Below are 27937 nucleotides of genomic sequence, written 5' to 3' on the forward strand. Positions count from 1 at the left end.
GGGGACCAGAGAGTCTACACTCGTCCTTTTTATCTGGCTTTTCCTCCGCAGAATTATCACGAAGATTCCTGTGTGGTTGTATTTGAGCCCTTTTTGCTCCTGAGGGAACTGAGGCTCAGAGAGGTGTGGCTTGGGGGTGTGAGAAGGAGGAGGTGTCGCGCAGGTTTGGCCCCAGAGCGACGCGGGTCCCGGGGGCGCAGGCCGCCGAGGGGCGCCCCGGCGGGTGGGCCGCGGGCAGGTGCGCACAGGTACCTAGCCGCCCCGGGGCCGGCCTTTCCCCCCGCGCCGTCGGGGGCGGGGCCGGGGCGGGGCCGGGGCGGGGCCTCGCGGCTCTGGGGCCTCCGATAAGGGCCTGCAGGGGGGCTCGGACGCGCCTGGGCGCTGCGATAGGGCGGCGGGGCGTGCTCGCAGGGCGCCGCGGGGAGGCGCCGCGGCCGAAGGTGCAGGCTCGGCCACCCGGAACCGGCGCCGGCGACCCAGGCTGGGGCCGGGCCAGGCGGGGCGGGGCGTCCGGCCGTGTCGCGCCCGCCTGGCTCCCGGGGCCAGGGCCGCTAAAATGGCGGCGGCGGCGGCGGTGACAGCGTCCCGCGCCGGGCCCGGGGGCCCGGTCGCCGCGTCGGGGGCCGACTAGCGCCTTTCCGGGCGCCGCGGCCCGGCCCCCTGGGCGCTCGCTCGCGGCCCCCACCCGGGCCCGCGGTCCGCCCTCCCCGTGAGCCCATGAACTCCGTGTCGCCGGCCGCCGCGCAGTACCGGAGCGGGAGCCCGGAGGACGCGCGTCGCCCCGAGGGCCGCAGGCCGCGGGGCCCCCGGGTTCCGGACCCCAACGGCCTGAGGCCCTCTGGAGCCAGCGGCCCCGCTCTTGGCTCGCCCGCGGCCGCCCCTGGGGAGCCGGACGAAGTGGACAAGTTTAAGGCGAAGTTCCTGACGGCCTGGAACAACGTCAAGTACGGTGAGGAGGGGGCGGGCCCGGGGCTTGGTTTCTGAGATAGGAGCTGGCCGAGGGTTCCCGCAGGCGGGGGGCTTAGAGGCCGGTGGGAGTCGAGGGGTGGTCGACCCTGGCCCTGCCGGGTATTCTACCATTTACTCTCCTCCTGTGAGTCACCTGTGGGTCCCCCGCCCTGCCCCGGGCAGACCTGCAGCAGGTCCAAAAGGGAATATGTTTTCAAGACTATGCCATTCCCGTGTGACCTTGGGCAAGGTTTTTTCCTCTACTGTGCCTTCATTTTTCCCCTCTGTAAAACGGATGCAAGAAGTGAACTGCTTTATTCATCCTGAATTGATGGCAAACACTTACGTGGTGGTTACTAGGGTCCCTGCCTCCATCGGAGGGGAATATGGCATGGCTTGCCCTGTGCCAGCCCTGAGCTGGGACCTGGGAGACCATGAGGTGGGGTAAGGGAGGGGGGGGTGGATGGAAGCATGACTGCTGTCATAACTGTCACGTTACATGTCTGTCAAGCCAGTGCTTCATCTGGCTGGGTGCTGCCCCATGTCTCCCCAGGTTGGGCAGTCAAAAGCCGGACCAGCTTTAGCAAGATCTCCAGCGTCCACCTCTGCGGCCGCCGCTACCGCTTCGAGGGCGAGGGTGAGCTGGGGACCCCAGGCCAGGCTCGAGGGAGACCTGGTGCTCCAGGTGGCCGCTGACAAGCCTGCGTCTTGTAGGTGACATCCAGCGTTTCCAGCGGGACTTCGTGTCCCGCCTGTGGCTCACATACCGCCGGGACTTCCCGCCCCTTGCTGGAGGCTGCCTGACCTCGGATTGCGGCTGGGGCTGCATGCTGCGCAGTGGGCAGATGATGTTGGCCCAGGGCCTGCTGCTGCATTTCCTGCCCAGAGGTGAGCGCCGGAAGGGAGGGCGCCCAGCAGTGTCGGGCCAGGAACACAGGGCAGCAGGGTCAGAACTGTTTGTAGACTAAGCTTAAACATTTGTGAGATGGTGTGCGGAGTAGGTTTCTGCGGGGAGCGAGAGTTGATACAATAAGGTTCTGGATTGTGAAAATTGCTGGTAAAGCTCTGGTGGCAGGAGCATTAGAATTGCACAGAAAGCATGAGTAAATGGGAACGGTGCCCGCCCCCCGACGCCCACCCCACCAGCACCCTTTGATTCTGTACTCCATCCCCACCAGACTGGACCTGGGCTGAGGACTCAGGCCCGGGACCCTCTGAGCCATCAGGGCTGGCCTCTCCCAACCGTTACCGTGGGCCTGCACGCTGGGTGCCCCCGCGCTGGGCCCAGGGCACCCCCGAGCTGGAGCAGGAGCGGCGGCACCGGCAGATCGTGTCCTGGTTCGCCGACCACCCCCGGGCCCCCTTTGGCCTGCACCGGCTGGTGGAGCTTGGGCAGAGCTCAGGCAAGAAGGCGGGGGACTGGTATGGGCCGTCTCTGGTGGCACACATACTCAGGTGAGGGCCGTTGCAGGGGACACGGGAGCCACTGGGTTCCCACAGGCACTCAGGCCTTCCCTGTCACCCGCCAGGAAGGCTGTGGAGAGCTGCTCGGAGGTCACCCGCCTGGTGGTGTATGTTTCTCAGGACTGCACAGGTAAGAGACTAGAAACCAAGGTCCCAGAGTTGTCACCCTGAGCCAGTCACTACCTACCTTCCTGGGGCAGAGGAAGCCTGGGAAAGGATTTGAGACCGACAGGGGAAGTAGGAGGTGCTCAGGATCCCCCACGGCCTCTGGAACCAGGATAGGAAACGTTGGGGGCTTCTCGGCAGGTGGAGAAGAGAAGATATAAGGGCTTCCCTCTCTCGGGTCCAATTTACTCTTACTCTGTAAATAATTGTAACACGTACAAAAGTCTGCTCTCTGCCGCAAGGGATTGTAGTGAGGATTGAGTCAATAATACAAGTTAAACTCTTAGAGCAGGGCTTGTCACACAGTGAGTGTTAGCTAAATATTATTATTATTATTATTGTTCCCCACTCTCCTCCAAATCAGTTTTTTGGGTTTTTTTTTTAAGATTTTATTTGTTGGGGGGCGCCTGGGTGGCTCAGTGGGTTGGGCCGCTGCCTTTGGCTCGGGTCATGATCTCAGGGTCCTGGGATCGAGCCCCGCGTCGGGCTCTCTGCTCGGCAGGGAGCCTGCTTCCTCCTCTCTGCCTGCCTGCCTCTCTGCCTGCTTTGTGATCTCTCTCTGTCAAATAAATAAATAAAATCTTAAAAAAAAAAAAGATTTTATTTGTTGGGGCACCTGGGTGGCTCAATGGGTTAAGCCTCTGCCTTTGGCCCGGGTCATGATCTCAGGGTCCTGGGATCGAGCCCCGCATCGGGCTTTCTGCTAAGAGGGAGTCTGCTTCCCCCTCTCTCTCTGCCTACTTGTGATCTTTCTCTGTCAAATAAGTAAAATCTTAAAAAAAAAAAAAGATTTTGTTTATTTGATAGAGAAAGAGAGAGAGTACAAGCAGGGGGAGTGGCAGGCAGAGGGAAAGGCAGAAGCAGACTTCCTGCTGAGCAGGGAGTCCAACTTGGGACTCAATCCCAGGACTCTTGGGATCATGACCTGAGCCAAAGGCAGAGGCTTAATCAACTGAGCCACCCAGGCACCTCTCCTCCAAATCAGTTTAGATAGGGTCTTCATTAATAGGAACCTTAATGGAGTTAGAGAATCTACAAAACCTATAAATTTTTATATAAAATTATAGACATTTAGACATGTAGACAATATTTGATTTTCACAGATGACCAGTATCTTAGTCTCTTTGGGCTGCTGTACCAAAAATGCCACAGACAGGATAGCCTATAAATAATAGGAACTTATTTCTCATTGTTCTGGGAGGCTGGGAAGTCCCAGATCAAGGCACCAGCAGATTCGGTGTCTGGTGGGGACCCACTTCCTAGTTCATTTTGCCGCCTTCTCACATGATGGAAGGGGCAGGTGAGCTCTCTGGGGTCCTTTTTATACAGGCACTAATTCCACTCATGAGGATTCTATCTTCATGACCCAGTCCCCTCCCAAAGGCCCCACCTCTTAATACCATCACTTTGAGGATTAAAATTTCAGCATCTGAGTGTTGGGGGGACTCAAGCATTCAGACCATAGCAGCTCTGTTTCCAGAAGGGGTTGAATCCCCTTTTCTGGAGGCCAGGAGGGGGCTTACTTAGCAGTGAGGGAAGAGGTACCCAGAGCACCCATTTCCATATTGGCAAAGTCACACGCTGAGTAAGTAAATACTAACCAGGCCCTGGAACTGGGGAGGTGCTCTGGGCTGCAGGGAAAGCTCTCTGCCTCCCCCTGGTCTTATGTTCTTCATCGAAATCGTAGGGCCTCAGTTGTCCTCTCTGTAAAATGGAGATGTCTGCACCTGCCCCGAGGCCCTGGAATCGTGGAGGGGAGAGTTTGGGTGGGTGGGGCACCCGAAAGACCTCCTTCTCCCCTGATGACAGGAGTGGCACCCTACGAGGCGGCACAGGCATGTGGAGGGCCACTCTCCAAGACCTGAAGGGTGGGTAGGAACATGACTTGCTGCATCATCTTCCCAGTGTACAAGGCAGATGTGGCACGCCTGGTGGCCAGGCCGGACCCCACGGCTGAATGGAAGTCCGTGGTCATCTTGGTGCCGGTGCGGCTGGGTGGCGAGACTCTCAACCCCGTGTACGTGCCCTGTGTGAAGGTAGGTGCTGTCAAGTTCCACTAAGCCTCCCCTGGGAACTGCGCCAGCTTCTGTAGCTTGGGTGAGGTGTTTCTGCTGCCTTCATCTGTCCCATCTGTTTGTTCAGTAGTCAGGGAGCACCTAGTACGTGCCAAACACCGTCCCAGCGGCTGGGTTTCAGAGGGGAAGAGGCAAACGTTCGTGCCCTCTGGGATTAGACATTCTACTGGAGGACGGATAGACAGTGGGGGTCTGAAACCAAACTGACAGCTGTGGCATTATGCCTTAGATAATAGAGGAATGAAAACTAACACTGGGAGGGGCAGAAGGGGGTGGCTGCAGCCTAGGAAAGCCCCTCTCAGCCCAGGCAGATGAGGAGCCAGGGCGCTCCAAGCAAAAGGAATGGCAAAGCTGGAAAAACCCTGGGTTGTTTTCACTCAGAATAAAGGCCAAAGTTCTCCCTACAGCCTGCAATGCCCCTGCCTTGACCTCCTCTGCCCCCACTCTCCTTCCCACTTCTCTCTGCCCTCACCACAGGAACCTCCTCACCTTTCTCAGAATACACTGGCCTCAGGGCCTTTGCACTCGCTATTCCAGCTGCTTGGAGTGCTCTTTCCCCAGATGCACTCCTAACTCCCTCTCACCTCCTTCAGATCTTTGCTGCAGTGTCACCTCAACGAGGCCTTTCTGACTCCCCTACTTAAAATTGCAAAGCCCTTTTCCCTTCTTTATTCTTCTCCCAGTGTTATTGCCTACAGACACGTGGCAAAACTTGTCTTATTCTTTGTTCATCTCCTACACTGGAGTATTAGCTCCTCAAGAGGGGCCTGGGTTTGCACACATTGGGGGTTTGCCAAGTGCTTCTCTAGGGCCTGACAGCACCTGCCCAGAGTGTACTCCTCTGCCCACTTTTCTCCCTGCAGGAGCTCCTGCGTTCCGAGCTGTGCCTGGGCATCATGGGGGGCAAGCCACGGCATTCACTGTACTTCATCGGCTACCAGGGTAAGCCCACCCCATTCCAACCCCCCCCCACCTCCCCCTTCCTCAGCCCCCCTCATGCCTCCAACCCTGCAGATGACTTCCTGCTCTACCTGGACCCCCACTACTGCCAGCCCACCGTGGATGTCACTCAGGCTGACTTCCCCCTGGAGGTGAGCCGGGTGGGATCCCCAGGATGGGGCTGGGGAAGGTGGAGGGGGCTGGGGCCCTGAGATTCCCTCATTTGTATGCCCCAGTCCTTCCACTGCACCTCACCCCGAAAGATGGCCTTCGCCAAGATGGACCCGAGCTGTACGGTGGGGTTCTATGCTGGAGACCAGAAGGAGTTTGAGACGCTCTGCTCAGAGCTAACCAGGGTGAGCCAGGAGTGGCGGAGGGCAGAGGGCAAGGGGCAGTGATGGGGGAGAAGAGGAACAGAGAGACCTCGAGTACCACAGACCTGGGGAATCAAGATTGTTATCCTACCCACAAGCTACAAAAGACCAGATAGGACTGATTGGACCAAAACAAGGGCAGGAGATGAAAAGTTGGGGACATTATTGCTTGAAGGACAGCTGCATCCATGAGCTCAAGCAGTAGAAACTGTCCCATCAGGGCTTTACCCTTAGAGTGGCAAGGGGCACCCACCCCCTGTTCAGTGGAAAGGGAGCCCTACTTTCCCAGAGTTGCAGCAAAAATCCTAGGGCTGCTGCTCATTGGTCACTCTGGATCACATGCCTATCGTGGTGGTCTGGGAACAGGAGGCACTGATTGGCTGGCCTGGGTCACTGTCCTGGAGGGTAGAGAGTTGAGCTCAGGAAGCACCTGGTAAATGCACCCGTTAGGATAATTACACCTATAGAACAAATATGGTTTGGGGCTAAACCACACTCTCCCTCCTCCCGCCAGGTCCTCAGCTCCTCCTCAGCCACTGAGCGCTACCCCATGTTCACCCTGGCTGAGGGCCATGCTCAGGACCACAGCCTGGATGACCTCTGCTCCCAGCTCTCCCAGCCAACACTTCGGCTCCCTCGCACAGGGCGGCTCCTCAAGGCCAAACGCCCAAGCTCGGAGGACTTCGTCTTTTTATAACGGGTGGGGTTGGGGGAGATGAGCACTATTTATTTTTTTATTTATGTCATGCTGGGTGTGGGAGCTTGAAACCTGGAGGTGATGGGTCTTCCCCTTCTCACCCCCTTGACAAGTGCAGCTGAGACCAGTTCAGGAAACCTCGGAACTGGGGGCCCCCCAGGCAGGGGCAGTCCGCCTGCCTCTGGCCAGCTGGGCCCTCCACCCAGGGCAGGGAGGGAGGGCTCCCAGACACCCACTCAGGGCCTGACTCTAGTACTGTAGTTTGCACTGGACCACCCGTGCCCCTCACTGGTCCCAAAGCCCCTACCCTGCTGAGGTCTAGGGGCAGTGGGGGGAACTGTGGCCACTGGGGGCTAATAAAGCCGTTTAACTTGACTGTGGCTGTGGCTGGCCCAGCATTTGAGGGACAGGGTCCAAGGTGTGTGTCAAGGGGAGACGGCGGGGGAAGCTTGTTAGTTAGGCCCCGGCTTCCAGATCTGTGAGACAGCAAGACTTCTCTGCCCACGGGCGGACACATGGTCCACACAGTCCATGAGGGAGACGCATCCAGGAGCTGACTGGAAGGGAGGGACCCCAGAGCCTCTGGCTGCTTTCTGGAGCTCAAGGGCCGCTCTTGGGACCCTGGGGCTTCCTCCGTTGCCGGCCCAGCTGGCGGAAGTGCAGCCGTTTGGGGTTGAGCCCAAAGGCCTGCAGTCTCTGGCGGCTGAACTCCCGCCCCCCAAGTGTCACGGTGGGGCCCAGGAGACGCGCCTTCTTGCTCCTCCTCCGCCTCTGGGGCACTGGCTTCTGTGTGTGTGACACGGGGCCTGCTTCTTCCTGTGCTGGGGGGCTCCCGGGCTGGGCCTGCTTCCTGCTAGCCCCATCAGGTGCCAGCAGCTGTCCCTGCGGGCCGTCTTTGTCTCTCTGTGGCTTTCCTGTGGCTTCCGAAAGTGTCTCCATCCTGAGGAGAAAAGTGGGGGCTCAACCCAAGCTGGTCACGATTAGGCCAATTCCTGAGTACACCTCCCCCATTTTACAGATGAGGAAAGGAGAGGCTCACAGAGGCAAGGCGCCAAATCAGGGGCCTGTCTGGGGTTCAAACCCAAATCTGACACCAAAACAAGGCCTTTTCTCTTGAACTCCGAGACTCAATGGTACTGCTGATCACTGTGGCATTTTGAGCCTGGGCCTATACTAAGCTGTTCATGGAAAGCAGCTTTAAATCAGCTCTGGGAGGTTCTATCAGCCCTGCTTTATAGATCAGGAAATAATGGGCACAATAATAATAACTACTAATACCCTTACGGTACTTCCTATGTTCTAGGCACTTTACATGAATGAATTCACTTAATCCTCAAAAACCCAACAAGAAACGAGCCATCTTTACTCCCTACCTGCATTTTTTAAATAAGGAAATAGGCCCAGAAAGGGCAAAGGTCTTGCCCAAGGCCACACAGCTGTGGCTGGCCAGAATCTGAACCCAGGGATGGAGAAAGGAAGCCCCATTCCCGGGGCCACACAACAGATGGCTGACAGAGTGCACGGCAAGCCCAGGCCCAGCAGGCAGGGGATACTCACTCCTCTGGGCAAAGTGACTTGAAGATCTGCCTCTTTTTCCATAAGTTCTGGGCCTTCTGGCTGTACGCCCGCTTGTCCTGCAGCTCCTCCTGCTCTGACCTGCGGCGTCCAGCAGACACGCCTGTCGTGGGGAGCTCTGGGAGGTGCCCCCACCTGCTAGGCCCTCCCCCTGGCCGACCTGGCCCGGCCCTGTCACCTGTACATGCAGGTTTTCTTCAGGGAGCACCACCGGTTCAGCTCCTTGTCATCGGCAGCGAGGATCTGCACAGGAAGGGAGGGTGGGGGCCCGCATGTGAGCCCCGGGTCGGGGGTCGGGGGGCCCAGCTCACTCGCTCTCAGCTTTGGCCGCCTCACTAGTCAAAGGCGGGTCATGCTACTCCCACTCGGCAGGGACCATATCAGGAGAGGACTGATTGCTGTGGAGGCCACTGGAAGGTTTTGGCAGTGGGGATCAAATGGGGAAACTGAGGCTTGGCCAGGAGATCATTGCCCAAGTCACGTGATCGGGAAGTGGCTGATTTCAGATTCCAGTTTGGGCCCGGGGTGCCTGCGCCTCACTCGGGCACCACGGTCCCAGTAACCTCAGGACAGGCAGGCGCTCCGCACCGATGGCCGTGTGTGCCAATGACAGGTGAGGCCTCACCCACAGAAACTACCAATGATGCCGGGAAGACTGAGCAAGCGCAGCAGGCCCGAGCTGCATAAACGTGGGCTTGGCTGGCCGTGACGGGTGAGGCCCCCGCAGCCCCCACGGCTAAGGGGCCAGCGGCACTGCAAGAGCCACACACACACCTCGGCTCCATAGCCAGGGTTGGGGGGGCTGTTATTAGCCCATTTTACAGTCAGGGAAACGGAGGCACAGCATTCTAGGTCATAGTTGGTGAGTGGCCACAGCCGGATTTGAACCTGGGCATCTGTTTCCAGAGCCCACCCAGTCCTAACGGCCACCCAACCGCTGATATTTGGTAAGAGATTTAAAAGTAGTATTTATAGCATGTCCTGTGGGCCTGAGAGGCCGGCCATTGGGTTCCACAGAAGGAACGGGGGTCACAGTATCTGCTGGCTGCACACGCCCCCTTGCCCGCAAGGCGCACCTCCACCCCCCAACAGCACCACTGTGGGGTCTCACCTCCTCAGTGCTCAGCCCAAAGTCGCAGGGAACCACGGTGCGGTACTTAAAGCGACAGGGCAAGTCGTCAATGATGTCCTCGTAGTCTAGCCGGTAATACTCGTCCAGGTACTCCTCAAACGTCTTGTCGCCTGTGCAGGGAGGGAGCCAGGCTGCTGGGGTGTGCCGGGCCCACCGAGCCCCTGCCTGCCCCCACCCCTGCCCCGACCCGGGCCTCACCAGGCTCAAACACTGGCTTCTCCTGCCCCACGGCTGCAGCAAAGGGGGACTTCCGCTTCTTCTTGCCTGTCTTGGGGGCCTCGCGCGGCTTCTTCCGCGGCTGGCTGGGGTCGTAGTCAGCGTCCATCTGCCGAGATGCAAAGGTCAGGCCAGCCCTCACTTGGGGGGGGGACTCACCCCTCAGGGTCCCCTGCTCCGCCCATGGCACCTACATTGAAGTCGGGGTCCTCGCAGTGCAGCTCCTGGTCCCAACCTCCAGCCTGCTCAGTCCCAGCCCATGTGTCCCAGTTCCAGTCATCTGGTCCCAGAGGACACAGAGGTAGGGGGTCAGGGCGGAACTCTGGACTTCAGCCACAGCAGCTCCCCCAGGCTGGTGCCCCCGGTGACCTCACCTTCAAGCCCTTCCTCCTCCTCAAACTGCGGCTTCTCCTGCTCCACGGTGCCATAGTACTCGTCCCCAAAACATCTCTGCAGGATCAGGGCCAGGAGGCTCAGCAAGGCCCACTCCCCCAGACCGCCTCACTCTCACACCTTACATGGCTCCCAGCATCCCCCAGAGCTCGCTGCTGACATGAGAGGAGCCCGGTGTGTCCAGGCCCCTCTGTGCCCCAGTACCCTCCCCTGCTGCTCCAGAGAGCCATGGTTCTTCCCCTCCCACAGGCCTTTGCCCCCAAAATACCCCCTGCCTGGTGCACCCCTCCCTCCTTGGCTGCCAAGCTGCAGCTCAGGCCTCAGCTGCCTGCCTTGACCCGCTCATCACCACGCCCGACAGTCGACTGGGGACTCCTCTCAGACCTCACCTCCCCCTGAAAGTCCCCGTCACCACTCTGATCACTGGGGGTTGTAACTGTACAGTTAAGGGCCTGCCATCAGACCCGGAGCTCTGGGAGGGCAGGGGCTGCTCTGTGACCTAGTGCTCGGTGACCACGAGGCTGACTGTGTCATTTATTAAGCACCTACTGTATGCCCAATGCTGGGCTGCAACTCACTGCATTCTCACAAGCACCCCAAGAGACAGAAACGACCCCCATTTCGCTGAGAAACTAAAGCCTATGCAGCCTTGGTCTCCTCCCCTCACCTCCAGGCTTGGTCAGGCATCTCTTTGGGGCTCCCAGGGTCCCCACTGCTCTCCCCATACAGCCCTATCACCTGTTTCCATGGCCTGATGCTATGTCCCTTCAAACCCTCCAAGTTTCAAGGAAACACAACTACTCCCTGTCCCTTGAGCATTACCAATTTTTACGCATGTTTCTCCCAAGCTATCCTGAGGCAGACAGTATGGATGAACCCACTTTACAGACAAGGACACACACACAGAGACATCAAGCCACTTCTCTGAGGCCACACAGCCTGGAAACACGCACGGACTGCACTGCCTTATCTCAGGCAGCACTGCATGCACGGCTGGGTGGGGTCCAGGGGTCGCACCTGCATGAGCTGGTCATGGCGGGCGGGGTCAAAGTCGTCCTCGAGGTCCCGCTCCTCAAACCCCAGGGTTTCGTTGCCTGTGACCTGCCGCAGCCTCTCCAGCTTGGCCAGAATCTCTTTCCTTTTCAGGTTCTTCAGCTGCTTGAGTTCTTCCTGCTTCTTCGCTTTCTCCTACGGGTGGCAGGCCAGGGGGAGAGTGGGACCGAGGGCTCCCCCTGCACAGTGGGCCACCCTCCCCCGCCTGGCACCCCCACACTCACCCTCCTCTTCCGCTCCCGCGTCTCCTCTCTCTTCTCCTTCCTGCGCTCATCCTTGCGGCGCACGGAGGACGCGATGCTTCGAGGGTAGGTCTTGACCTACGGGCAGCAGGGGAGCCCAGAAGGGCCATAGGGATGATTCTGGGCTCTCCCGGCCTGGGCCCCCAAAGCCCGGGTCCTCCCCAGCCCCAGCCCTAGTCCCGCACCAAGGCCGAGTCTGGCTCCTCAAAGCGGAAGTTGTACTTGTGCTCGAAGTCCTCCTGCTTCTTCAGAAACAGCTCCCCCTCGTCTGAGGAATCGTCCACGGCTAACTGGACGGGGAGGCTGAAGCCCCTGAGGGACAAAAATGGGGCGGGGCTGGGGGGACAGCCAAGCCCCCATACCCCTGTATACTCCCATATTAACGCATGGAATCTGCACAAGAGCCCTACTTTTGGGGCACCCCCGTTTTACAGATAAGGAAACTGAGGCGCAGAGTCCAGGGACAGGGCCACGTAGCCCCAGAGCCCACATGCCGCAGTAACTCTGCCACCATCTGTGTGAAGAAGTAAACACCTGGTGCCCTTTGCCTTCAGGCTAGCAGAGCTCCAGGCTCCTGAGGGACATGGCTGCTCACCCTTCCTCCTCTTCTACCTCCTCTTCCTCGTCTTCCTCCTCCTCATAGCGTTTGTTGAGGATATAATCCCGCAGGAACCGCTCTCCTTCATCCAGCTCTGGGTTGCTCCAATATTCCTTGAGGTGGCTCTGGGGGAGAGGGGGGAGGGGACAGGACCCAGGTCAGGGACCTGCGGGCAGGGAAGGAGGGTGGGCTCGACTCCACATGCACTTAAGTAACTAAAACTTCACAGCCTGTCTGTAAAGAAGCGGGGACAATCGCCATCTTACAGAAGTAGAAACTGGCTCCCAGAGTGGGGCACACCTCAGTCTGGACATGATGGGCTCTTGGTGACTCCCTCAAGGACTGGTTTCCAGAAAAAGCCTGGGGACCAACCAGACAGGAGAACTCACCAGTTCCTTCAGGGTGTCAGGGCTGTCGATCTCCTTCTGCCCCCTCAGCCACTCCACATAGTCCGCATCCTCCTGGGCCTGAGGGGACGCCAGCTCTGAGGGCCTGGGGACCCCTGCCCGCCACCAAGCCCCAGCCAGCCAGGCCCAGCTCCCACCTTCTCCTCTTTGGTTTGAGCACGTTTCTGTAGCAACCCGGAGCCACCTTCCCCGGCGCTGTCCTCATCGTCGCTGTCCTCCACGAATGCCCGGAAGCTGCCCATGTGAGAGAAAACGCCTCAGGAGACAGCCCTGCCCACAGTCCCGAGATGAACCCTGTTTACTAAGTCCTGGGCTCCCCTCAACAAGCTCAGAGCAGCACTGTGACCCAGAGGGTATCGTCAACCCCATTTAACAGACGGGGAAACTGAGGCACAGAAAGACTAAGCGATGTGCCCAAGGGCACACAGCCATGAAGTAACAGGGCTGGATTTGAACCCAGGCTGGGACTGTCCAATCCCAGAGCCTCAAGTCCTATCCATCTGGCCATTGAGCAGGCCCAGGCTCACCTTTCCTTGAGCTGTTTCTGTTCCTCTACGTAACTCTGCGACGAGATCTGCTGCAGAGAGAGCAACAGTGGGCCTCAGGCCCAGCCCCAGGCCCCTCAGCCCCCTGCCGGGCCCTCCACCCCACCTACCGGGAATCTCTGGTCAGAGCTCTCTGCGTCTGAATTTTCCTCGTCGACATATTTGCTGGGCAAGGACAAATAGGGTCTTCAGAGTAGACTCCCCATGGCCCATCGGTCCCCCTGGGGTGGGGAGCTCTTACAAGCAGCCATTGGTGCAGATGGATCACGGACGCTCCAGTTCTCTGGGAGCCCCTCAATCCTGGTTAGTCACCATCAGCTTCTTCCCACCTCTTCTAAGACCCCCATGCATCAGCCTGCCCTGGGAAGGCTCGGGGGAGGGATAGGACGGGAAGTCAGGATCTCTCCTCACCCTTCTTTCTCCAAGATAACCTTCCTTTCGTAGTCCTTCAGGTACATAGGACGCATCTTCTTTTGCTCCTTTTCAGCTTCCTCAGCCTCCTTGCTCTCTGAGGACGATACTGCTGGGTTGCCAGAAGACACCTGCCATCACCCACAACCCCCTTCCTTCCCCAGGCAGAGAATTCCCACAGGGCGGGGCTTGGGTCCGACCACGATTTCAAATGTCACACTTAAAACTACTCGGTAGTAGCTGGCTGCGCTCACTCAGTAACTCGTGCTTTGACCAGGGCTGAGCACACAGTCATTATTAACGCATAATAATGTAAAACACTCCGCTAGGCACTTACAGCATAGAATGTAGAACATACATAGTTTGATGGTTCATTAAATAGTCACACAAACAAGTAAGGCAACGAGGAAGCTCTGGGCCCTAGGGAGGAGGAGCCCCAGACCTGTTTTCTGATAGAAGGTGGCATCCTTCTGATAAATGCGGGGGTCCTTCTTCTTCAACAAGGAGAGAGTTGTGTAAAAGTCACGCTCTTGCTGGGGGTCAAATTCCTAAGGCATGAGAAGGATCGGAGATAGACTTCAGAAGGGAGACGGATGAGGGCCCTTGTGGAGGCTGGGGGCACCAAGTAACAAGGGCAGGTGGGCTGAGAGGGTGTGGAAATTAGGGTGGAGCCAGGAGTAAGAAGTAATCCAGCTGGACAGAGGCAGGTTGGGGGCTGGAGAGTAAGGGGGCAATGGGAAGATGTGAAACAGGTGGCAGAGGAAGAGGGGCCCTCAGTGAGGGTGGACTGGGACGGGCCACACGGAGGTACAGGATCTGAGCTAGAGTAATGGGTAAGGGGAGGATACTTCCTAGGGACAAAGGATTGAGGTGGGGGCAGGTGAGCAGAGAGGACATAGGTGGGACAGCAAGCAGGGGCTGGGCGGCACAGTGAGGCCCCCAAAAGACCAGGCCTGATGTGAGAAGCTGAGTACCCCATGTGGCAGAAGGATGCCTCACTTCAGGGGCTGAGTCGGACCCTGACAAATGGTTAAACTCTTGGGAATGAAAGAGGGGACACAGAGGTCACACCTCTCACATCGGGATGGGTAGGTGGCTGGTGGCTGGAGAGGGGAGGTAGGAGGGCATGCGGCCACCCCCTGGGGATGGAGAGAGCGCTGTGTGTCCTTCATGGGATTAGGAAGAGGAGAATGGAAACTCCCGAAGGGTGAAATGGGGTTGGGGGTTAGCCGCCCGCTGTGTATCAGGGTTGGGAAGCGGGGTGGGGGGGGGGGGACTTGGATGCTTCCCGAATGTACGGCACCGGGGTGAGAAAGCTCACCACGCGCTCGTCGCTAGAGTCAGACTCGGAGCTGGAGTCGCCGCCGCTGTCACGGTCCCCGTAGCGATCTTTAACTGCGGGGCACAGATGGGAACCCCCCAGATCAGCGTGGACCAGATGAGCCCCCACTTCCCGACGACCCGGCACGCGCCGCCGCCCCGCGCGCATGCGCCCCGCACTCACGCCGCTGCAGCTCCTCGCGCTCCCGGTAGCGGCCGTACCGCGCGGCAAACGCCGCGTTGACCCGCAGAGGCGACGACCCTCGCGGTTCCGGCATGGCGGGTCTGCGGCCCACTGCGCATGCGTGCAGCGAGTTTTTCCCCCACCCCCACCCCCACCCCCCGGAAGGCGGGGCTACTCCGGGCCCCCAGGAGCCTGAGAGGAGGCGGAGCCTCGCGGGCCGCGCCTAATCCTGTCCGCAAGCTTTCCGGGATCCCTTACGCGGTGCGACCACAATCCCCGCCCGTAGGTCACGCCTCTTCGAGTCAGACTCCAGCCACCGCCCACTCCTCCCCCACCCCCGCCCGCCCGGGGCTCCCGGCACCCAGCTGACATCTGGGGGCCCTTTCTCCACTCGCGGTTTCCTGCCTCCCTTCCGTTCCGACAGCGTAAACCGCTGCCCCACCCAGCTCACTCACCTCTCGCACCCTGGGAATTACCACTCTCACCCCTCCCCCAAAGCATCCGCGACCTGGGACCCTTCTTCCGACCCCCTACAAACATACTGGACGCGCGGCTCTCCATCGCTTCAAAAATCAGAAGCCACCAGCTCTGTGATCATGCACAAGTCTTAATTTAATGGGTAAAAACATTAAGTTATCACACAATTTTTTTCCACAAAGCTTAATAAATAGAATCTCTTTTTTTTTTTTTAAACGCTGTACAAGAGACTGGAAAACAAGCTTCCAACAAAATATGAACGAACTCATACTACCCTTTCATTCGAAACTCTCCCCCCTCCCACCCCATGCCTGAAAGCAGTGTGCACACTTTGAGGTCTCTCTCTGGGTACAAGCCAGCCAAGGTCGCCAGGTTCCAGGAGCCCTGGAAGCGATGACCTCACTCTGGGACTGGGGCTTTAAATGCTCTGCTCTTGGGCATCTGCAGCCCCAGCAATCTGAGGCACAGAGAAAACGGAACCGTTTAGATGGCTGTTGTCGGCAAGAGCCCTTCTCTGCCCAGCACGTCAAAAGGGGTGAGAAAAACAAATGAGAAATGTCCCTCAAACACACACACCCCGCAAATCAACACCAACAAGCCACAAACGGGTGCCCCTCCCCTTTCGACAGTGGGCAGAAGTGAGGGGAGAAAGTGTTTCTTTCCTCCTCTCTTGATACAGAACCCCGCTGGGTCCTGTTGCAGGAGTTGGTGGCCCTGGGTCACAGCAGCACCACCGTATGCCCCTGCAGGATGTCCATGAGATCCTGGGCCCCTAGCCCCTGCGCCAGCTCCAGGGGTGTGAGGCCCCTGGCGTCCCTGTGATGGAGATCAGACTCCATAGCCAGGAAGCTGACCACAGCCGTGTGGCCCTCTCGCACCGCCAGGTGGATGGGGAGCGCCCCAGTGCCATCAGGCGCGTTGACATCAGCACCATGCTCTACCAAGACCTTCAGGGTGTCCAGGAATCCAGTGCGTGCCGCGTCATGGGCTGGAGTAGTGCCGGTGGCATCCTGGACATTGGGGCTGGCACCTTGCTTGAGGAGCTCCAAAGCAATGGTGGGGCTGCCGAACATCATGACCTGTGTGGGGGCCAAGGATAAGGGGTCTCAAGGGAGAGGTTCCAGGAAAAGGGGGTCACTGAAGAGAGGGGTCATTCAAACATAGGGAACACTAGAGATCTCCCAAAGAATTGGGAAACCCCAGAGAACACAAGCTCTCAGACAGCTGTTGGATACCCCAGAGAAAGACATCTCCTGGGAAGAGGGACCCCTCCCCAAGAAACTGGTCATCCCCTAAGGACAAGATAATCGTCTAGGGAGTAGCCTCTGTGGAAACTTTCAAGGAACTTAAAACCCTTCCCAAAGAAGCAGAGACATGCCCCATCCCACAGAGGAGCTCGTTAAGAAATATGGCCCCCACCCCAGGAAATCAACCTCATAGAATGAAAACTGCCCCCTAAGAACTTGACAGACAGGACTGAAGGGAAAGGAAGTGCCCAGGGAATTTGAAACCCCTTCTCTAATTAACAGCTCTTCCCATATAGTGAGGATGCTCCAGAGGGTGCTTGGGCCCCTTAAGAAATGTGGTTCCCCTGTAAAATGCCCCCCCCCGGGAATAAGGACGCTCAAGCAATGTGTAACTGTGCCCCCATTAGGACTTTCCTTAATATACCAGAAATCTGGGGAACCAACAAACCCGGGAATGGAGATCTCCCCAAGTAACTGAATTCCTCTCAGAGAACCCTCCATTAAATGGGGAACCCCTGGAAACACGAATCCTTCTTTCCCCTAATTGGAAGGTCCAAGAAACTAGAGCCACCCCTATGAAACCAGGATCCAAAGAAGCTGAACTCATACCACGGAATAAGAATCTCCCCAGGGAAACTGAATCCCCCGCATCCAGAGAAGAATAAATCCTCCAGAAAAGATGGAAAGTCCTCCCCTCCCCCCAACCTAACCCCATCCATCCACCACCCACCCACGAAAAAAGGACATTAGGGAGCAACATCGGCCCAGGAAAAAAGGACGGGACACCCAGTCCGCCACCACCGCGACCAGGAAACGTAAGGGAAAGGGTCTGGGGTCTCAGCCCCACCCTCGCTCCGAGCCGGCCGGGCCTCACCTGCAGCGCCGTCTTGCCGAAGCGGTTCAGGGCGTCGGGATGCACGAACTCGCGGTGCAGAAGGCGGCGCACCTCCTGCACGTCGCCCCGGGCCGCAGCCCCGGTTAGCCGGTCGCCGGCGCGGACCTCCTCCAGCAGCATGTCGACACTGGCAGCCTGCTAAAGCCCCCGCCCCACCCCGGCGCCGTCAGTGCGGGGAAAGCCACGGAAGCCGGCCCGAAAATCCGCTCCGAGGCGCACCTGGCCCGCGCGAGGCTCCCGGCTCTGCTCGCCCGTCGGCTCTCCGGCGCGACCCCCGCCCTCTCGGCGGGCTCCTCCCCCCTCGGCCAGCGGGTCGCCGGGGGCTGAGAGCCCGGCCCAACCCTCCGCCGCCCGCACCGCCCGCACCGCCCGGCCGGGCGCCCGCCCCTTGGGGGCCGGGTCTCCCTCCAACTCACCCTCCCTCCTCCGCGACGTCTGTTCTGAGGCGGTGTCGAAGCCGCTGCCAAGCTGGCCGTCAGGGGGCGGTGCCGGCACGCCGGAGGCCCCGCCCCGAACGCTGCGGATTTGTTTTCTTACGAACTCGCTACACTGTAGCCCAGCCGCGTTGCCCGGCGCGCGACCCGCCGACGCCCCGCCCACGCAGCCAGCGCAGCCAATGGCCGCGCGTCGCCGGGGGAGTTTTACGCTCCGGCATGGGCGGTGCCGCTCCTGATTGGCCGAGCCGCGGCGACCGGTGGGCCGCCGGCAATGGCGGGGTTTTCGGTTTTCAAACTCGCCAGGCGGGCGGGAAAGGGAGCCGGTTTAACTGACCCGCGGGAGAAAGGTCAGGGGCAGGGTAGCGCGGTCAGTCCAGTCTGGAGTTTCACCATTCAGCCACGCGATAAGCACTTATTAGCCCTTAGTCTGTGCAGAGAGCTTTATTTCACTCACTCGCCCACTGTGTGCTGGAACCCGCCCCGCGCTGGGGAGTGCACGTTCGGGCAACTACATAATTTTAGGTAGCGTTAGGCACCGTCAAGAAAATAAAACAGGGAAATGGAGTGGGTGAGAAGGAATCACGGTCGGGCTCAGATTGGACCAAACCTGGCACAGCAAATGCCATGGCAGAGACAAAATTTCACGTTGCCAGCAGCAGCCGCCACGTGGACGAGCCCAGGAGGCGAGAGTCGAGGTCGCAGGCGGCGCTTACAGACGTCTGCATTCAGACTTTTACTGAGCACCCTCTGTGCACTAGGCGCACTAACTGAAGAGCGAGCCGGCCAGGTGGTTCCCGCTGCAGGACCCCCACCATTTAGGTCGGGAGGAGACAGTAATGTGATCTTTGCAGGGTGGTAAACGCAATGGAGGTGATAAAAAGATAAGTGATAGTCTCTTGGGAAAGGAAGGCCGTTGAAACAGGTCAGGGAGGGCCTCCCCGAGGAGGTGATGTTTGTGATCTGAAGGTGAGGGAAGGAGCCCTGTGAATATCTGGGGGTGGGGGAGGTACATGGCAGGTGAAGGGCATTACAGTTGCAATGACGGAGGTGGGAGCACACCTGCCATGCACAGGAAACATGAGGTCTAGAGGCGGAGAGTGGGAGGGGGTGAAGACAGGTTAACCAGAAGGACGGGGAGCGCAGATAAGGCTTGTGGACCGCACTGAGCACTTACGTTTTATTTTTCAGGAGGGAACCCTGGGAGGGTTCTGAACGCCGCAATCTGGCTTAGAAGAGGCGCCCTCTGGCTGCTACAAGGGAAACTGATGCTGGCGGAACAAGGCTGGAGCCCGGGCCCAAGGAGCTGGGGGAAAACTACACTGCCCCAGATGTTCCGTGCCTGGGCCTGAGGAACGGATCTGCGTTGCCCACTCCCATCCCAGCCCTTCAGCGGGTGTTCCTGGCATTCCCAGTCCCCAGCCAAGAATATACGCAGCAGCTAGATTCTTTTTTTTTTTTTTTTTTTAATACCATCCTAAAACTCTGGGTGGGCCAGCATGGCCTCCGGGCTCAGCAGCTGTGAAGGAGGGGTCCCGACACCCCTAAGGCAGGTCACTGCAAGAAGGCACTCATGAGGGGAGTTTCAAGACCCTCCTCTATTTCTTCATATAAAATTGGAGGAGGGAGGAGCCCGGAGGCAAAAGGAGGTAGGGAGACTGTTCCTCCCAGCCTATGGGTGGAGGGAAAGGCAGGGAGGAAGCCAGGTGCTGGGAGCAAGAAACTTTAAGTCTGGGGCCTTCCCTCGTACACATCCCCCATCTTCCTCCCTCTCAAGTCTACAGTCCCAGCCTGGGGAGAGGGAGGGCCCCATGTCCAAGTCCCCACCTCTTCTCTCTCCTAGCTGGTCCGAAGTTGATAATCTGCAGGGAAACAATAAGCAGGGACCATCTCCAAACTGGGGAAAGGGAACAGAGGGAAAGCACCCCTCCTGCCTTTATTCCCCACCCCAGTGCTTACGATCAACCCCATGGGTATGTAACAAGGCTAAGAAGGGGGTTCAACCCAGGGAAGGTAACCATAGCAACAAGCTTGTCTCCAGGTACAGATGGGGATGCTGTGTGTTCAGTCCTTTGTCCAAACCCTATCAGTACCCTAGAACTGGCAACTGCCCCCATTTTAAAGATGGGCAAAATGATGCCAGGTCTGTTGAATTGTGGTGCCCTCTGACCCAAGTGTGGCCAAAGCCCCGAGACCACCCTTTGGATCTCCTTGACCCAGCATCCCAGGGAGCCGGGCTGCCTTACCGCCACTTTGGGTGATGTAGCGAACCCATGGCAGGGCCTGGTAACCGCTTTTCTCAATGATCTTCATGTACCGAACCTGAAAGGGGATGAAACAAGGTGGCCCAGGTTGTGCAGGGAGCCTGGCTGTGGTGAGGGAACTATATGTAACACAGCTAGGGGAGAATGTGGTGCCATGGTCTATGAGTAGTGACATGGGCTGGGGCAAAGGTGTGGCATGGGCAGCGGGGGAAGGGGAGCAGGGAGGCAATCCAGGACACTGGGAAAGAGATGGCACAGTGTAAAGGAATAGATGCAGGGTGGTTTTGGGGGGAAGAGGTGGGCCAGGCCAGGGAACAGATGTGACCTGAGCCAAGGCATAGGAGAATGGGGAACCCACTGAGGCCAAGGAGGGAAGACACCTGCTCACACTCACCTGGATCCCAGAGACGGTGAAATAGGGGATCTCAAACTTGACTCCAATAGGGGGCCGACCCTCTACCTCCTCCTTCTCCACGCTGGGGAGGCCAAAGTGGGCACGCATCAGGTACTCCTTGCCCCCCTGAGGGCACATGGGGGCATCAGACACACCAAGAGGCCTCCCTCTGCCCAGACCATCCTCCCGGCGGCCCCCAGAGTAGGCTCTGCTCTTTGTCCATTTCAGAAAGTGAAGCTTCCTGGCCAAGGTACAGCTGATGCTTCTAACTATAAAGCCTGGTCAGAGGGCTTCTGATGACCACCTCCCCACTTTCCAGGCCCTAATGGATCCTCCCACTCCCATCCCATTCGCAGGGACAGACCAAATCCTCCAGTGGCCCAAGGATGAGGGTAACATGATCCTGTCTGTTTCATAGATGGGCAAACAGAGCCTCCGTGAAGGGAAGTGGGTTTCCTAAGACTGTCTAGCTGAGAAGGCAAGGGAGAACTTGAACCCAGGGCTGGTTTCCTCAAGACCTGGGAGGCGGGGAGTTTAACCACCACGCTGGCCTGGTTTCCAGCTTTATGATCCCTAAAGGGTAACCATGTGCATACACACATGGGTCGCTATTTGTTCTCTGGCTTGCTTGCAAGCCGCAGGGGCAGGTCCCTCAGATCCCACACCCATCCCAGTACTCACCGGGAAAGACTTAATACTCCAAATAACGACATTCTTTTCCGGCACGTACTTGGCACTGCCTACACTGGTCTTGAACTTCGGGGAGTCGGCGTCACTGGGCACGGGCACGGATATCTCCACGCCGTTGGCCACCGACTGCTTCTTAAACTGCCCCTTGGCCTGTCAGAGGAGAGGGTGTGGGGTGTGAAGAATTCACTCCTGCATCCTGCAAATATTCAGCAAGCCCTTTCCCCGCACGACCTCGGGGAGAGCCTCCACAGTCCTGAAATGGGAACAATCAGCTTGCCCATTTTACAGATGAGAAAATGGAGACAGGGAGAAGCTAAGGTATTTGCTCGGAGATGCACGGCCAACACGTGGCAAGCTGGGGGAGTCACACCCACAGGAAACTCCAGAGGCTCTGTTCTTAGTGTTTGCAAAGTGTCCTATACCTTTGACTGGTCCGAAATGCAAATGATGCCCATCACAGAGGAGTTTTCACTTGAGAGCTGGCATTTAATAAGCCCCTTAGCACATGCTGGGCCCCAAGCCAACCACTTGGTCCTCTCGCTAATTCCCTAAAGTAGGATCCATCCCTGAGGTCCATTTTACAGATGAGGAGAATGAGGCACTCTGTCCAAGTCAATTAGCTGGTACCTGACACAGCAGGGACTTGCATCGGGCTTGGGTTGGCAACAATTGCATGTCTCACTTACAAGTCATTGAATAAGTTACACCACGCAAGAGAAGGAACAGAAAAGATCCCCATGGTGGGATACTCAACAGCTGTGGAAAGGGAGGCACGAAACTACAGCTTCTGGGACTCGTGTTCAAATCAAGCTTATGCAAACAAAGCTAGTCGGTCCACTGATAGGATCAGAAACCGGCAGAACAAAATATTTATGGTTAAAAATGTGGGCAGTAGGGCGTGTGGCTGGCTTAGTCGGTGGAACATGCAACTCTTGATCTTCGGATTGTGAGTTTGAGCCCCAGAATGGGTATGGAGACCATTTAAAAATCAGTCTTAAAATAAAAATAAAAATTTTCTAAATCTTTAAAAAAATGTGGGTGCCAAAATTATAAAGGGAATATGCTGAGGACTTTCTTTAAAACATCTAAGTATTTTATATATATATATTCGCTAGGAAAGTAAATGAAACATGTCAGTTGGTGTTAAGTCATAGGGGAAAAATAGAGCAAAGAGGGAGGTGGGGAATGATAGAGGGTGGCAACTTTATTTTACTTTTTAAAGATTTCATTTATTTGAGAGACAGTGACTGAGAAACAGTATGAGCTGGCGGGGGAGGGAAGCAGGCTCCCCACTGAGCATGGAGCCGGACATGGGGCTTGATCCCAAGACCCTGGGATCATGACCTGAGCCAAAGGCAGACACTTAACCGACTGAAGCACCCAGGTGCCCCATGGGGGTTGCAATTTTAAATAGGGAAATCAGGAAAGGCCTTTAAGGAGGTGACATTTAGCAAAAAAATTGAAGGAGATGAGGAAAGGAGCCATGTGGATATCTAGGGCAGGGAAGGAGTACGATCCAAAGGGAACAGCCAGTACAAAGGCCCTGAGGTATGACCTTGATTGGTGTGAATAAAGAGGAAGCCGATATAGCTGGAATGGAGGGAGGGAGGGAGACAGTGGAGGGAGGTAAAGCTGGGGAGGTGAAAGGGCAGACTGTCATAGGGCCTTGTGGGATGCCAGGACTTTGGCTTTTACTCTCAGTGAAGTGGGAGCCATGAAAGGTTGTAGGCAGAAGAGAGATACAGTCAGACTGAAGTGCTCACAGGTGCCCTCTAAGGGAACAGACAGTGGGGGGCCAAGACAAGAGCTGGGAGACCAGGGCAGATGCAGTGGAGGGAGTATTAAGTGGGGCCGATTAGAGACCTATTTTGCCCAGGATTTGCTGATGGTTTGTCTGTCTCCCTATCTGGCCTGCAAGCTCCTTGAGGACACCCTATTTTTATCTCTCGCCTGGGTGACTCAGTGGGTTGAGGCCTCTGCCTTCAGCTCGGGTCATGATCTCAGGGTCCTGGGATCGAGCCCCAGGTGAGCTCTCTGCTCAGCAGGGAGCCTGCTTCCCTTCCTCTCTGCCTGCCTCTCTGCCTATCTGTGATCTCTGTCTGTCAAATAAATAAATAAATAAATAAATAAATAAATAAATAATATGAATAGCGAATAGTCTGTCCATCATTTACACATTATTGAGAACCTACTACATGTCTGACCCTGGGGAAAAGAAATCCACACCAGGAAGAAGTAGATGTGACGGGCAGCAGAGCAGAGACCAGAGTGGGTGGGAGAGAGTGAGGGCCAAAGCTGTGGGCATGGCTGCTGGAACAGCAGCCCAGGCAGAAGAAAGAGCCAATGCAAAGCCCCTACAGGGAACTGTGCCTGACATGTTTGAGAACCAGCCAGGAGACCAGCGTGGCTGGAGGGGAGTGAGGAGTCAGGAGATGGGAGAGATGGGGTTAGGCTGGTGATTTCAGGGTTGGGGGGGGCAGACCATGCACTTTGAAGAATTGTTCCCCTGGGCCTACCTTGACCATGATCTCCACGCGGCTGTGGGAGAACTTCTCAATGACGGACTCAATCCAGATCAATGGCTTGACCTACAGACAGCAGAAAAGGGAGTTCTTGGAGGTTCTAGGGCCATTTCTCACCCCCATAATGGGGCTTTTCCCTGCTTCACCTGGGTGCTGAGGCGGTAGGACATGAGCTCAAAGTCGCCATCAGGTGGGATGAAGGAGATGGTGCGATCATTGTCAAAGCGAGAGAGCCGCACGCACTGGTGGAATTTCACGTCCTCCAGCTCCACGGACTTGTTCTTGCTGCCTGAAACTCGGAGCCAAGCGGGCGGGCAGGTGACCCTGGAGGCCTGGCCCAGAGACCCTACCCCAGATCTCTACCCCTGTTTCCTTCCCTACCACTTGCCATTACCTGCCATTTTACAGGTAAGGAAACTGAGGCCCAGAGAGGGTGAGTAACTTGCTGAAGGTAACCCAGCTGGCCAGAAGCAGGGGGGCAGAGCTAGAATCTGAACCCATGGAATCTGGCTCTTGCTGTCAGGTTTTTAAATAGGATACTATTCCGATCTCCTACTCCCACTGGAATGTCAGCTCCACAAGGACAGTGATTTGTCTTTTTTCAGCCTTGTACTTGAGCCAGACACCCAATAATGAAGCACTGTTTACGCCAATGAGCCAGCAGCGCAGCACTGGCCATGACCAGCAGAGGGCACTCGAGTGCTTATTTCAGAGCTGGCTGCATTTCTCTGGGTCCCCGGATGGGATAGGGTCGTCTCCCTCCTGTTTCCCCTCCTCCAGAAGCTTACGGCCAGTGAGCTCAAAGAGCACTCGGTCGTTGAGGCCAAGCCGCAGCTCTGGCATTCCCGACAGAAACACCTTGAGCTTGATGGTGCCCACGATCTCGCTCAGCAGGACGCTGCCGTTAGCATTGACCTGAGGATGCACAAACAGGGGTCAACAAGCACAGGGGCTCCACTGCTGCCTCCAGGCCGGCGAAGGAGGGGGGCTCACCAGCAGGTTGACAGACTCAATGACATCAATGAAGACCTCATTCTTCTTGTACTTGATACCCTCGGAGCGCCAGGACACAGCATTGGTGACAGTGGGTGGCACCCGAGATTTCCCGGTCTCCAGCTTGTTGCCCTGCTGTGTGATGTACCTGTCAGGAGGTCGGGGCGATGACTAGCTGGACCCAGGAATGCTTCCCAGACCCTCCCGGACTTCCTTTCATGAGTGGGTTCCCCCGTGGCTGCCCACTCACTCCTGTAGAATCTTGCTGTCTGTGGTCTGTGGGAAGCCAAAGTCCATGAGTTCATCCAGCAGCTCATAGACGATGACAAAGTTGTCACGGATGCTCTCCTCCTCCAGCTCCTTGAAGTACTCAGAGAACACCTGGGGGTGCAGGGAAACAGACACCAGCAGAGGTGTGGCTGGGGCCTCATTCATCCAGCCAGCAACTATTAAGTGCCTACTGTATGCCAGCACTGGGACCTTAAGAATTCAGGGACTCCACGAGCTTTAGGGGTTTGGGACCCCCAAGTTCAGAGCCTCTGGGAAGTGGCTGGCATAACCACAGCAGGAACCTACCAGTCATCTGACATTCAAAAAACCCTCCATCCCTCATTTTGCCCCAGCCCCACTGGCCTTCTCTCTGTTCTCACCTGGGAGTCTTTGCATATGCTCTCCCCTCTGCCCAGGACATTCTTCTCACAGTGGGCTTCTTGTCATTTGGGACTGAGCTCAAATGTCATCTCCTCAGTGAAACCACGACCATCCCTCCCCGCCTCCACCTTGAGTGTCAAGGTGAGACTAGCACCCCAGTCTCCAGTTCTCATAATGTCCCGCTGCACCTCCTTCGTGCCCTTTGACTCCTTGGGACAGGCAGGGACTGTGCCTCTCTTATGCACAGCTGTATCCCCTCTTTGCTTAGCAGGCGACAGATCAATACACATTCCTTGTTTGTTGAAAAGTTATTTCCTGGACACTTTCTCAGTCATTGAGAATGGCATCTAACAAGCACTCCAATTATTATATGACTCTATAAGCAGTACTAATGCTAACAATACCAAACTGTTATTGAGCACTTATTGTATACTAGGCACTGTTTTAGGGACCCATAAATATGAATTTGACCAATGTGTCCAACAACCCCGAGGCAGGACTTGTTGTAACTCCCGGTTTAGAGACAGTGAGAGAAATGACTTGCTCAAGTTCACATGGCCAGGGAGCGGGGAGGGCGGTGGTGGGGGGCACCTGGGATTGGAACCCAGTTTTTTCTGGCTCAGATCTGAGCAGTGCACTGTCTTAGAAACCTCCTTGGTCCTTGCCCTACAGGGAGAGAGATGATGCCCTAGCAGCTAATGAGAACACAGAGATGGGGCTTCAACGGACGTCAGGGAAAGCTTCCTAGGAGAAATGAATCCTGAAAGAGAAGGGCAAATCAGTGGATGGACAGACCAGCTGGCCAATGGGAAGGCAGAACCTACCTCCACCGTCTTGTAGAGGAAGGAGTACACGAGGGAGGCGTTGGCGTTCTTCAGTGTGGTGGCCACCACTGTGGGCAGCAAAGTTAAGGAAAAGGTGCCATTTTGGACGTCTCAAATGGAGCACGGATCCTAAAACCTCACCTGTCCATCCCTCCCCAACCCGAACCACTGATGTGCTGTGCAACTTCTGTCCTCCGTCCACCCTCTCTGGGCCTGAGCCACCACCATCCCAGGCCTCCAGGAATCCTGCTAAGGGCCGGATACAGTAGAGGTTGCTGTGTTTGATCCATAGGAAGTGGACCCGGCCATGGCTCAGCAGTGGGGCCAGGGCACCCTCCTCTTCCCGCTGCATGAGCAGAGGCATGAAGTGCTCGATCTCACTCATGGCCACATCGCCCTTGTAGTTGCGGCTGATCAGGGGCTAAGGGTGAGCAGAGAAGTCCCGGTCACCACGGGGGTCTGGGCCCCTTCATCCAGGGGCATCAGAGAGAGTGCCTGGTTCTGACTCTACTTCCTGGCTGCCAGGCAGGGGCAAGACTGCCGCTCTGTGCCTCAGTTTCCTCCTCTGTAAAATGGGAGCATGATAACAACAGCAAACGTGTCCAGAGTCCTCAGTGCGGACCAGCCGTGTCCTACTACAGACCGGACGTTTGCTGACTGATTTGCATCTCACTGCAGTCTGTGGGGCAGGCAGCATCACCATCTTCATGTGTCTTCATCTGAAGGATGGAGACCCCCAGGTGTGAACCAGGTCTCTTAACAGGTGGGGAAACCAGGAATGGAACCAAGACACAAGGGTCCAGCATTCCAGCTCCTGCCCAAGGCTTCACAGGCACCAAACTGGTGAGGTGGGGACGACAGAAGGGAAGGGAAGGGTGGGGAGAAAGGAAGGAAGGAGGCAAAGAAAAGAGAAAGATTCTAGAAAGAAAGAGAGAAATACCCTTATAGGTGCTGTTCGGCAGGCAGTAAACACTCAATACCAACAGTCCCTACTTCCTGAGCTGGTTTAGTCCAAGTTTGAGAACCCTGAGGGGGCAGAGCTGGTCCTCAAACACCTTAGCTTTCACCACCACAGTTTTTATGGATATGAAATGACAAGGCGAATGAGAGGGGGCTTTGGAAAGGGAAAAGGCAGCCCCAAATGGGAATGAGGGTCTCCTGCCCCTGTCTTCCCCCAAATATGAATTGTGTGGATGATTGAGACGGTGATAGAAAGAATTTCAATGAACTGAACATCTCCTGTTTGCAGCTGGGTTCTTGTGCTAAGTAGTTTACACTCATCCAGCTGTATTCATTCTTATTGGGTGGGGACCTCTTTATTCCCATTTTTATGGACAGGGAGACTGAGGCCCAGGGAGGCAAAGCCCCCGGCCCGCACGCGGCTGGGAAACAGTGGAGGCGGGATTCCACCCGGGACTTCCAAGGATTGGGGGAGGGGTGTTCCCACGCTCCCAGAGCTTTCTGGAGCCTCCCTGCCCGCGAGGAGGGGCCGCCCCTGGATCCAGGGGAGCGCAGCCTCACCTGTCCTTCCCCACCCGCATCCCCCGCGCCCGGCCCACCTTGCCCTTGACGTCGAGGATGAAGACAGCCGAGGCGGACATGGTGGCAACCGGCGAACCCGGGAGGCGGGGAGGGAGCGCCGGGAGGCGACGGCGGCGCCGCTTCCTTCTTCCTGCGGAAGCGGCCCCGCGCAGGTGAGCGCCCAGGTGAGAGCGTCTTAAAGGGGAGGCCTCCAGGTGAGCGGCGCTGTTGGCCGACGCGGAGATGGCTGCAGGGCGGGGCCTCGGAGGGGACAGCTGCCCCGCCTC

General features: G+C 57.2%; 4 protein-coding genes across 9 annotated transcripts; 1 reads left to right on the top strand and 3 right to left on the bottom strand.

Moving 5' to 3' along the window:
• The first annotated feature begins 486 nt into the window (after window positions 1-486).
• On the top strand, window positions 487-7037 carry ATG4D (autophagy related 4D cysteine peptidase). Its single transcript, XM_032883995.1, has 10 exons — window positions 487-949; window positions 1502-1585; window positions 1663-1836; window positions 2127-2403; window positions 2478-2542; window positions 4483-4613; window positions 5516-5594; window positions 5667-5743; window positions 5828-5947; window positions 6480-7037. The coding sequence occupies exons 1-10, from the start codon at window positions 718-720 to the stop codon at window positions 6660-6662; spliced, it is 1422 nt and encodes a 473-aa protein (XP_032739886.1). The 5' UTR covers window positions 487-717; the 3' UTR covers window positions 6663-7037.
• On the bottom strand, window positions 6654-14868 carry KRI1 (KRI1 homolog). Of its 4 annotated transcripts, none has more exons than XM_032883994.1 (19): window positions 14739-14868; window positions 14556-14629; window positions 13677-13782; window positions 13235-13331; window positions 12934-12988; window positions 12806-12855; window positions 12416-12512; window positions 12261-12338; window positions 11869-11996; window positions 11459-11585; window positions 11256-11351; window positions 10996-11166; window positions 9960-10035; window positions 9780-9865; window positions 9568-9694; window positions 9349-9479; window positions 8416-8480; window positions 8220-8318; window positions 6654-7602 (listed from the first exon to the last, which is right to left on the bottom strand). In XM_032883994.1, exons 1-19 carry the CDS (start codon window positions 14830-14832, stop codon window positions 7263-7265), a joined length of 2097 nt encoding a protein of 698 aa, XP_032739885.1. In that variant the 5' UTR covers window positions 14833-14868; the 3' UTR covers window positions 6654-7262. The 4 variants fall into 4 exon arrangements, with proteins under 4 accessions (XP_032739885.1, XP_032739883.1, XP_032739884.1 ...); XM_032883992.1 differs by having other exon boundaries at window positions 13235-13343; XM_032883993.1 differs by having other exon boundaries at window positions 12806-12852; window positions 13235-13346.
• Window positions 14869-15329: 461 nt separating this feature from the next.
• CDKN2D (cyclin dependent kinase inhibitor 2D) lies at window positions 15330-17895 on the bottom strand. 2 transcript variants are annotated; one of them, XM_032883997.1, is made up of 3 exons: window positions 17774-17895; window positions 17337-17492; window positions 15330-16294 (listed from the first exon to the last, which is right to left on the bottom strand). In XM_032883997.1, the coding sequence occupies exons 2-3, from the start codon at window positions 17475-17477 to the stop codon at window positions 15935-15937; spliced, it is 501 nt and encodes a 166-aa protein (XP_032739888.1). In that variant the 5' UTR covers window positions 17478-17492; window positions 17774-17895; the 3' UTR covers window positions 15330-15934. The 2 variants fall into 2 exon arrangements, with proteins under 2 accessions (XP_032739888.1, XP_032739887.1); XM_032883996.1 differs by lacking the exon at window positions 17774-17895 and having other exon boundaries at window positions 17337-17690.
• A 1603-nt stretch (window positions 17896-19498) lies between these two features.
• Window positions 19499-27927, bottom strand: AP1M2 (adaptor related protein complex 1 subunit mu 2). 2 transcript variants are annotated; one of them, XM_032883999.1, is made up of 12 exons: window positions 27689-27927; window positions 26394-26550; window positions 26130-26197; window positions 24905-25035; window positions 24655-24802; window positions 24450-24576; window positions 23808-23956; window positions 23656-23727; window positions 21131-21289; window positions 20450-20575; window positions 20038-20113; window positions 19499-19653 (listed from the first exon to the last, which is right to left on the bottom strand). In XM_032883999.1, the coding sequence occupies exons 1-12, from the start codon at window positions 27728-27730 to the stop codon at window positions 19631-19633; spliced, it is 1278 nt and encodes a 425-aa protein (XP_032739890.1). In that variant the 5' UTR covers window positions 27731-27927; the 3' UTR covers window positions 19499-19630. The 2 variants fall into 2 exon arrangements, with proteins under 2 accessions (XP_032739890.1, XP_032739891.1); XM_032884000.1 differs by having other exon boundaries at window positions 23808-23950; window positions 27689-27926.
• Window positions 27928-27937: the final 10 nt, after the last annotated feature.

This window comes from Lontra canadensis, unplaced genomic scaffold (assembly GCF_010015895.1).
Source record: "Lontra canadensis isolate GAN:19392208 unplaced genomic scaffold, GSC_riverotter_1.0 scaffold88, whole genome shotgun sequence".
NCBI lineage: Eukaryota > Metazoa > Chordata > Mammalia > Carnivora > Mustelidae > Lontra > Lontra canadensis.

Excerpts from the sequence above, each read along its gene's own strand:
- AP1M2 (XM_032883999.1), bottom strand. The coding sequence starts at position 27,730 with ATGTCCGCCTCGGCTGTCTTCATCCTCGACGTCAAGGGCAAG. Across the intron at positions 23,957-24,449 it reads GCTCTTTGAGCTCACTGGCC|TTTCAGGCAGCAAGAACAAG; the intron begins GTAAGCTTCTGG and ends CTTGGCTCCGAG. Across the intron at positions 19,654-20,037 it reads CTACATCACCCAAAGTGGCG|ATTATCAACTTCGGACCAGC; the intron begins GTAAGGCAGCCC and ends GTTTCCCTGCAG.
- CDKN2D (XM_032883997.1), bottom strand. The coding sequence starts at position 17,477 with ATGCTGCTGGAGGAGGTCCGCGCCGGCGACCGGCTAACCGGGGCTGCG. Across the intron at positions 16,295-17,336 it reads TCGGCAAGACGGCGCTGCAG|GTCATGATGTTCGGCAGCCC; the intron begins GTGAGGCCCGGC and ends GCCCCCACACAG.
- KRI1 (XM_032883991.1), bottom strand. The coding sequence starts at position 14,832 with ATGCCGGAACCGCGAGGGTCGTCGCCTCTGCGGGTCAACGCGGCGTTT. Across the intron at positions 12,856-12,933 it reads GCTCTGACCAGAGATTCCCG|CAGATCTCGTCGCAGAGTTA; the intron begins GTAGGTGGGGTG and ends CTCTCTCTGCAG. Across the intron at positions 11,586-11,868 it reads GAGGTAGAAGAGGAGGAAGG|GGGCTTCAGCCTCCCCGTCC; the intron begins GTGAGCAGCCAT and ends TTTGTCCCTCAG.
- ATG4D (XM_032883995.1), top strand. The coding sequence starts at position 718 with ATGAACTCCGTGTCGCCGGCCGCCGCGCAGTACCGGAGCGGGAGCCCG. Across the intron at positions 950-1,501 it reads CTGGAACAACGTCAAGTACG|GTTGGGCAGTCAAAAGCCGG; the intron begins GTGAGGAGGGGG and ends ATGTCTCCCCAG. Across the intron at positions 5,744-5,827 it reads AGGCTGACTTCCCCCTGGAG|TCCTTCCACTGCACCTCACC; the intron begins GTGAGCCGGGTG and ends TGTATGCCCCAG.